Source organism: Coffea arabica, chromosome 8e (genome assembly GCF_036785885.1).
Source record: "Coffea arabica cultivar ET-39 chromosome 8e, Coffea Arabica ET-39 HiFi, whole genome shotgun sequence".
Taxonomy (NCBI): Eukaryota; Viridiplantae; Streptophyta; class Magnoliopsida; order Gentianales; family Rubiaceae; genus Coffea; species Coffea arabica.
In genome coordinates, this window is record NC_092324.1 from 42178626 (window position 1) to 42188560 (window position 9935).

Consider the following 9935-nt stretch of genomic DNA (forward strand, 5'->3'; position numbering starts at 1 on the left):
CTCTTGATATTGAAATTATCTAAACTATTGCGATCATTTTGTTTAATCTCTTAATGTTGAATTGTCATTTCACGAACCAATCACCAACTCTATAATAACTTGGCATAATTTGCAATGACTCAGCAATCAATTCAAGACAGGCAATTAACACAAAAGAAACTTTATGGAGCAATTTGACAGTACAAAAGTATGTGGTCCAAAGTTTCGGGGCTAATATACCAAACACAAAGAAGTATAGGAACAAAAAATGAAATTAACCATCTTTTCTTCGGGTTTGGGCTGAGTAACCGACCCACAAGCACGAAAAAACAGCCTTTTCCCGCCCAAGCAATTATCAATTTTTAAAATTCTTTTTCCCACACATTTTCCTCTTTACATCTCTATCCTTTTTTTCTCTCACATGTCCAAATTTAACAACCTTACCGCTTGCCCTTCTTTTCTGCTTTCCTATCTCATCCCTTTTTTCCTGCGGTAAAAAAAAAAAAGAGGAAAAGAAAATAAAAGAAAAGAAAAGAAAAAAAAGAAAAGCAAAAATGCTTACTCCATCATCATCAACCTGACTGAAATTGACTAGGGAAACTACTACTATTCAAGAAGAAAAAGAGAGAAAATAAGCGGAACCAGTGAAAATTGGAGTGAAGAAGGATGCAGAAAAAGTCCTCTCATTATAACTTCTACTGTTCTAAGAATTTTAGGGTTTTAGAGGATGGATTCTTCACCTGAACAACCTTCCAAACCCAACAATTCAACTCATTCTCCACCTTTGCCAATCCCTCCTCTTCAAGTCCAGGTGTGCTCACTTTCTCTCTCCCTTTGTATTCTGGCTCTTTATTTAGTGCAATTATGTGAAAAAGATGGGTTATTTTGTAATGGGTTTTGGATGAAATTGAAATGGGTTTGAGTAGATTTGTCTTAATTGGTGCGTGAGCTATGGATTTCCGTGATGGGTTTTGGTTGAATTGAAATGGGTCTGAGTTATTTTTTGGTGGGTTGGGGAATTTTTCATGTTAGGGTATTGGGTTTTTTGTCGCATCGGATGTTAACTGCCTGGACAAAAATGTAGGGATTTGCTAGCATTTCCTTTTTGGGGCTTGAAATTGTGCTAAAATGGTCTCTGATTTGATGCGGGTTTAGGTTGAATTTTGCTGAAAATGGGGTTTTTGGTTGCTTGTAGTTAAGGGGAAAATGGGAAAGGATGGTCTTTCTTTTGAGCATTCGTCTGTTTCTGAATTTTTGATTAGTTTGTGCAGAATGTTTCTTGCAATTTTCTAGGAATAATGGTATCAAGTACCTGTCATTGAAGGTTGACTTCCATTTCTAGCCACTAAATGGAATCCTTCCGGGACTTCTTATTCTACAAGGATTTTTTTGCTTGGTACTACTAATGCATTTATATTCCTGTTATTTTAGAATGTATGGTTTCTATGTCTTTGTTAATGCCACAAAAGACAATGAAGATGAATTAAAATTAAAAAAAAACTATGAGAATTATCTGATTGGCCTCTTTTTAATCTGAGTAAAGCATGGGAGATATCCAGGGTTTGAGCCGTTTCTGTTATCATGGATATATTACTCTTACTACTTGATTTCTCTTTGAATCTCAGGAGTCCCCAGTTTTCTCTTACATAAGCAACCTGTCTCCAATAAAGCCTGACAAGGCTGCACTCGGTTCACAGGGATTCCCTGGAATCAATTCTCCTCCCCTTGTATTCAGATCTCCTCATATAAATCCAAATAGCCAACCAAGTTTCCTTAAAAGGTGCAAAATGAATTTGAAGTTTCATTCAAGAATATCTTCATTCTTTAATAATATTGGCTGTCTGTATTGAATTAATGTGATGATGATCATGAATATTCTCAGGCCCCAGTCTGCTGGATCATCAGATGCAGGATTATCTGAAGAGCATGAGAGTTGTAAAGATACTCTTACAGTTGCGGAGGAATCTAGGGTATCAAGTTGCCATTTGAGCAGTAGGTTGAGAAGTTGCCCTCAAAAAGAATTTATTGACGATTCTAAACCTGAAAAAGCTAGCAGCCCTCCAGTTTGTGGCAATGATTACTTAACTGACATTGTGAACATGGATGGTGGAGATTCTGATTCTTCAGCGAATTTGACTCCTAAAAGCTCTGATGATGTCTCCCAGTCACAGCATGAATTATTAGACTCAAAAGAATCTGCAGAAAACACTGAGGACAAGGATGATACGCGAAGAGAAGAGATGAAAATGGGAGCTGCTTCTGTAACATTGGAGCAAGCTGAAGAGTACAATCTTAAAGACTCACCATCTGATCTTAAGTCTGTTGTACCAGATCAGAATTCAGGAGATGGTAATGGGCCGCCTGATTTACACCCAAGGGTTGAGCCAGACAAGTCTGTAGGTCATGCTTTGGAGAATCAAAGTGGAGGGCGTTCAATGGCCGAGGTATTTTTTGGTCATTTTGTTGTTATAAGAGGAATTGTACCTTTTTCCAGTCTCTCAAAATGTTGAATGCAGAATGCAGGATCTGGTCATGTGATTGAAGTGGGATGTAACTTGCTGTCAGAATCTCTGCAAGTTGCACAGGATTGTGGAAGATCTCTCGAGAATGCAGGAGTACAATGTACTGAATCGCTCGAGAACAAAGTGCATCGTCACTGTGCTCAGGTATGAAGAAGTTTCATGTAATAAATGTAAACATTTTAACTGATTATGTGTCTATTTCAAAGTTATGATCTGATATTAAGAATAGCGATGTGATGACTGTTATTTGAACCTTTTAATTTAGGGATGCAAGTTTAAGTTGTATTCACTGTAAAAAAATTCAGTAGAAAATGTTGGCTCCTTGTCAATGCATGGGAGATATTCTATACTTCATCAGCTTCTGCATATTTCACCTTCTATCTAGGTTGTTTCTGAAACGACCTAGATAGAATGCCATGTTTTTTCTGAAACAATATTTTAATGGAATAAGCTTGGTTCTTGACCTAGATTGTTCAACACCAGCATGGCATAAGTAGACGTTGTTTGCAATTTGAAGACACTCAAGGCAAAATCATTCCAAACAGTGGTTATCAGAATTCTTCTGGAAGTGACGGCTATCCTAGGTCACCTGCCAGTCCTGCTGGTTCAGAAGTCCTTGAATCAGCTTCGCTAAATAAACCTGCTAGTCCCAGCAATAGGCTATTGGCTAACATGACCCCACCATTTTTTTCTCCTCAGACCAGTGGAAATTACAATTCCAAACTTCCCAAGCGGTCGGGCATTGGATTGCACTTAAATAGTATCATAAATTCTATGCAGATGGGTTCTGGTGCAAAGGTTAGTATGAGATCAGCTGAGAGAGGTAGTTTTAATGGGCTTGGTAAGAAGTCCATGTCTATAACAGGCAGTAGTTTGCATCATAATTTTTCGACGTCTGCAAATGTGGAGGGTGTTCCTATTTCTGATGAGAGTAGGCACAATGAGCATGCCTCAGGTGCTGCAAATTCTGCTAGTACTTTGTCTCCTTGCAGCATGAAACCGTTGTATGAACCTGTGGTTTTGAAACCAATTGAGCTTCAACCAAATTCTTCAAATAAGAGGATGTGTACCTCTGAAACTTCTGACAGCTTCGTGGATTTTGGCCAGTCAAGCCCAAAAAAGAAAAGGCAAGCTAACATTTCTTTTGAAGTTAAGACTTCTATGTTTTTGAGCTTTTTGGCATTTTCTTATCCTTATATATATATTTTTTAACTCCATTTTCATTTTGATTCAATTTATCTTTATGGCAGGAAAAAAACATTGGATGCTGGTGATGGCAGTGGTTGCAAACGCTGCAATTGCAAGAAGACCAAATGCTTGAAATTGTAAGGGGATTGATGGTATTGGTCGCTTGAGGTTACAGTTACATCATTTGGCATTTTAATTGCTTTGTTCGCAGATACTGTGATTGCTTTGCTGCTGGTATCTATTGTGCTGAACCTTGTGCTTGCCAAGGCTGCTTCAACAGACCTGAATATGAAGATACTGTTCTTGAAACACGACAACAAATTGAATCTCGAAATCCACTCGCATTTGCTCCAAAAATTATACAGCATCTGACTGAACCTCCAACAAATGTTTGTGTGGTATTTAAGCCTTCAGAAACTCTGAATTTTGCAATAATATATCAACAGTGAATTATGCATTTGGTATTGTTTGCCAGGAGGATGGGTCGCATTTTACACCTTCATCAGCGAGGCACAAGAGGGGATGCAATTGCAAGAAGTCAAAGTGTTTGAAAAAGTATTGTGAATGCTATCAGGTATGTCATTCTGTTTGTTGCAAGATCAGTAATTTATGCTTGTGATATCTGTACTCTGACTTCAGCTTCTAGGACTTTTTTTGATCATGATTGTTATTTTATTTTGATGCTGTCTTTGCTGAAGGCTAATGTTGGATGTTCTGATGGATGTCGATGTGAGGCATGTGAAAACGTCTATGGCCAAAAGGGAGGTATGGTTTTTCTTCTTTGCATAATGACAATTAAATTTGTATAAAGGTGGACTCTTGACCGTGTGGCACACTCTAGAATTATATAATTTTGTAATGATCAGACTTAATATTTTAAAATTCACAATAATGAGTCTTTATGTTAACCCTCATATTGATATCTGCACATCTCTTGCTACTTTGAACTAATGTTCTTAAACTGGATGTTGGGTGATGCATCCACAAAGAAAATTGAAGACCTTCCAGCTTTGTTACAAATGGGCATGTCTCCTATTAGGTCTCTTCGATTGAAACTGTTGTACATGAGATAAGAATTGTCTAAACGAAAGAGCATACCAGAATAAAATTTTAGCTAAAGATTGCAATTCTGTTGACAAATGAAAAGAGTTACTTCAGAGCAGAAGCTAGGTTCTGGTCGAAATGAAGCAGATATGTACTTATGCGATTTTGTTATGAAGATTAATCTGAATTGGATTTCTGTATTAGCACAAAATTCAGGAATAAACTGACTGGTGAACATTCTTTCTCATGCAGAAGTTTGCTTTACTAGCAATTAAATAGTTAGGGGATAAGTGCTCAAGTAACTGGTCAATTTGTGCTTAACAAGCTTCTTGGTGAACATTCTTTCTCAAGCAAAAGTTTGCTTTACTTGCAATTAAATACTTGTGGGATAAGTGCTCAAATAACTGGTCAATTTGTGCTTAACAAGTTTCTTTGAAAAGCATTCTTTCTCAAGCAAACGTTTGCTTTGCTAGCAATTAAATACTTGTGGGATAAGTGCTCAAATAACTGGTCAATTTGTGCTTAACAATCTTGTTGGTGTTTTACACTTTAACAAAGTACCTCCAAGTAATTAAAAGTTCACCTCACGTGAATCTGCCTTACTTGAAGCATAAATAGGATTCTATCTGTATTTAGAATCAAAAGACTACCACTTTCCCCCGAAATAGATAGCATGGTATTTTCACGCCTTTGATAATTGATCTTAGACTACAAAATAAGGATAAATGCCAATCTTAGATATAAGTAAATGGTGATGGACCAGTGGTTTGTGTAATAAATAGTAGAAGGGCCAGACTGACTCTAGAAAAATTTGTTGAAATACGATGTAAGACTTTGGTCAGCCTTTCATATGTTAGTTTTTCTCGAGATCCAGGAATATATCTCTCAACCATCAAAATAGTACATCCTGCAGTCTTCGTATAAGCATTTAAGGAGCATGAGGCTGCCATAAAGCACATCCTGGTTGCTTGAGAGGTATCAAGAATCTGGGCAAAGATGGGTAGTAAAAGACTTGTTAGACGCAGCCAATAAGTCAAGCATTTTGTTTTGAGTCTCAAGTTGTACTTGATTAATTTGATTGGTCTAGTTGCTTGTCAACTCCCTTTTTTTTTGTTTTTCTGTTTGTCTTGTCTTTTTTTTAAAAAAAAAAACTTTGGACTGTTGGAACTCTTTGGCCTAAAAACTGTATAGAATTATGATAGATGAAAATTAGCTCATTTGGATTTATGAATTCGGAACTTTTCTTACCACATAAGTTAGACTAGAGTAATCAAATAAAGGTTTCATGGTAGCCTCTATTTGAACTGGATACTTCATCGATTGTAATCTTAACAAGGCACTATTTACTTCAGAATTTGGTATGATCAAGGATCTGATTAGCAAACATGGTGAGAAATTGGATAGTTCATTTGGCACAACGCTGGAGTCAGTGGCATCAAAAGATGGTTTACTGCACAATGAATTATACAATCCTCACAGCTTGACTCCTCTAACTCCTGCATTTCAGTGCTCAGAGTAAGATTCCTTTTGATTGAAGAAGTTGATGTTTCATTTTCTTTTAATGGATGTGATCTCTTGTACGGTCAGCATTACTACTGACTGTTTGATTCTCTCTCCTCGCCAGCCATGGAAAGGGTGCTCCAAAAGCTTGGTTATCTTCTGGGGGGTATCTTCAATCACCTGAATCTTGTCTAACCTACTTAGCACCATATGGAATGTCCCCAGGACAAGCTGGAAATCCTGATACTCACAACATGATAATAGAAGCTAATACTGGGATTATGGATCTAGTTTCATTTGGCCAGGGGATAGGGTATGGCAATGAACATACGGTGAATCAGAGCTCTCCTAGATGTGAAGTACCAAGAAATGATGGGCGCCTTGCAGCCCTGCCTGATCCACAGGATTGGGAAAATACATCAAGAGCTCAAACCTATGCAAATCACCAGGTTTCATCTGCAAATTCCCTTCGCTGGCGTAGATCATCTACCCATTTTGATGGAACCAAACCTGATGAAGCAGTTGACTTTGATGGTGGACTATATAGCATCTTGGATGATGACACACCTGAAATTCTGAAGGAGACCCCCATGCCACCTAATGCTATAAAAGTAAGCTCGCCTAATAAGAAGCGAGTTTCTCCTCCTCATGGTCAAGGGACTGAGCCGGGTTCTAGCTCGTCCACAGGTTTGAGAACTGGCCGCAAGTTTATATTGCAAGCAGTTCCTTCTTTCCCACCACTTACACCATGCATTGATTCCAAAGGTGCTACTGGTATGAATAATTCCCAGAAGTCTAGTAGCGGCAAATGACCCATAATACCAATAGGTAAGAATAACTCTCCTTTTGGCTGTGATTCTGGTGATGGAGCATTTTTCCCTTAATTCGTTGCAGAAATTTGTTAGTAGCTAATCATGAAGATAATATTGTGGTCATTCCCTGGCAGGTAATACTAGATATAGGTCTATTTCACTAGATCAGTTCATATTCCGACTGCACAGAAGTTAACAGCAGCTTGTACCCGTTCAGCCAAAAACATTTCAGGTCTGGATCGCAATACCTCCTGTAATTAAGATTCATTTTTAGATGAATTAACTTTACCTCCGTTTTTGTGATCTTAACCAGAAACCAGAGCTGCAAGAAGTATGGAAGGCTTCATTAGTAATAAGGTCATGGAGGAATATCGCCCCAGTTGCTGTTTCAGTGCTTCCTCACATGGGCCCCTATCTCCTCTCCATTCCTGATTTTCCCCCTAGATTCTTTGATGTCGAATATGTTATATTCCGAACTAGGAGCAAGTAGACTCTACTTTGGCTACATTTATAGACCTGTGGTTTTCATCAATCTATTGTTCTTTCTTTCTGTCCCTTCGTGATTCATAATGAAGCATTTTCTACGAGATAGTAATAAAATTGCAGGAAGTAGGCTTCTCCTATTTCGTTTTCTTGCGGTTTCTTTGCTTTATGTTCAATTTTAGTTGAATTTGCTTACGCATCATAATAGCATTTTCCATGGAACAAATTCAGCAATTATCCTTTATCATTTGATCATTGGAAACAATGAAAGAAATTCTTTAATTCAGATTTACAAACAACAAAATTGAGTGTCAATCAGATCGCTAGAACTTTGATATTTAAGTCTACTTTGATAAAAATTTTGATAATTCTGGTTATAAATGTTTTATTTGACTTTAGGCTATCCATAAAATTTTTTTAATTTTTTCATCAAACAACAAAATTGAGTGTAGTGTGTCTAAAATTTTATGGTATTTTAGTTGATGAAATTTGTGTTTGGTACATTAATTCATTCTCTTCATTTCCTTAGGTTGGGAATAAAGGGAAGGCTGCATGATTTTAGGATCTTACAATCCTAGGATATATATATTTTTTGTAATTTTCAAAATAATATGATCTTGTGATTTTCAGAGGAGATGCTAACTAAAATCATCCGTGCAATAGAAGTAGAATCTTTTGGCACATTTAAGAAATTCTGTTGAAATTAACTTTTAGAAAATATCAGCTACTACAAAATTATCTAGGAAGATATAAACTTACAGCATAAAGTTTGTAGTGGGCTGAAATGAAAATTTTGCATGACCGATGCGATTTGGGCAAATCAGTGCGGTCGATTTTAGTTTTGACGAGCCTAGTAATGGAAATCCTGAGTTTGACGAGCCTATTAGTGGGAGCCCCGGTTGAAGCACTGCTGTTGTAGGACTCCCGACGACAACGTCCAAACAATTGGGTTTTCTCTCTCAAGGAAATCCGGAAGCGATCTAAAACATATCTTTTGAAAATTTTTTCATTCATTTCAATGCACCATACCCTCTCAAGAAATCTAGTTTCAGTCTAGCGTATCATGAAAATATGTCTCTTAAAAACTTTCTCTTCATTTCAATTCATCGCTCCCTCTCAAGGAAATCTGGTAGCGATCTATTACATGAAAAATGTGTGACTCTTAAAAATTTTTATATTCCTAGATTGCATTATAATATTCAATCACAATTTTTGGGTTTTTTAGGTTATCAAAGTTTGCAAAAGAACAATGTGGATGAAGATTGAAGGGGTTGAACAATAATTAATTTGCCCATACTTCAATGAATTGAATTGAATCCATGACGCGTTTATGATTACTATAATTGGGTTGATTTTGATAGTTTTGGACATGCCATGATTGTAGACTCTAGTTTCCACAAAAGCCTAAACTTTTAGGCTACACGTATAAACTTTAAGATTTGATGACTATCTAAAATCAAGATGATTATATACACCTAATAGCATCTAAAATCTAGATGACTATATGTATATCTAATATTATTTGGATGACTATATACACCTAATAGCATATAAAATCTAGATGACTTTATATATCTAATAGTAGTATTATTTAAAAAGACCAAAAGTAGCAAACCAATTTTAGCTTGTTTTTTGATCTCTATTAGGATCATGATAGCAATAGCAGAACAAGATCCTAATAATAGTCTTGTGGAGATAATGAGATATCAATTCGATAGATTTTTTAATTCTAAAAGTTTAGATTAGGTTGAGGTGTTTTTGAAATATTTTATTGTAACAATGTATGTGAAAAACTTTTATTGTAAATATTTTTAGCGGTTTTTTAAGGATATATTTTGTGGTATTTTTTAGATTTAAAATTTTAGTGAGGTATTTTTAAAAATTTTAAAACTTCATCACAACCACTGCCACTACACCACCCTTCTCCTCCCTCTCTCTCTTCCATTTCTTACTCTCCTTCTTTCTCCTCCCTCCTCATCCCTTCCCCTCCCTTTCCCCCTCCTTCCCACCTCTCTCCAGCAACCCCTCTCCCCCTTCCTCTCTTCCCATGTGATCGTAACCTGTGACCAAATCTAGTTGTAATCTGGTCGCCGTGGTTGGATCAGTTTTTTATCATGGGCTGTGAACAGATGGGGAAAGTGATACGCAAATTTCTTTCTCACAACAACTTTCCAATTCATTCTTGTAACCAACTACTGAGTTAGAAGGCTGAGCTGACAAGTAGTTAGTTAGTCAGTTATGAATAGTTACTTACGGCAGTTGGGGTCGTGAAACTGGATAACTAACTTTAGGCGGTCCAGGTAATCGACTTAGATAGCTTATATATACGGAAGAATAAGGAGGAGGAGATGCATCATTGATTGTAATTAGAATTTTCACTGTATCATTTTCTCTCTCTATTGTTCCC

At 36.8% G+C, this 9935-nt stretch overlaps 1 protein-coding gene across 4 annotated transcripts; it reads left to right on the top strand.

The window, feature by feature from the left end:
- The first annotated feature begins 451 nt into the window (after positions 1–451).
- LOC113702895 (uncharacterized) lies at positions 452–7676 on the top strand. Of its 4 annotated transcripts, none has more exons than XM_072061825.1 (13): positions 452–790; positions 1605–1759; positions 1862–2423; positions 2496–2645; positions 2970–3628; positions 3752–3826; positions 3901–4078; positions 4165–4263; positions 4388–4454; positions 6086–6248; positions 6358–7061; positions 7180–7277; positions 7359–7676. In XM_072061825.1, exons 1-11 carry the CDS (start codon positions 707–709, stop codon positions 7043–7045), a joined length of 2880 nt encoding a protein of 959 aa, XP_071917926.1. In that variant the 5' UTR covers positions 452–706; the 3' UTR covers positions 7046–7061; positions 7180–7277; positions 7359–7676. The 4 variants fall into 4 exon arrangements, with proteins under 4 accessions (XP_071917926.1, XP_071917925.1, XP_071917927.1 ...); XM_072061824.1 differs by having other exon boundaries at positions 453–790; positions 3901–4087; XM_027224060.2 differs by having other exon boundaries at positions 455–790; positions 3282–3628; positions 3901–4087.
- Positions 7677–9935: the final 2259 nt, after the last annotated feature.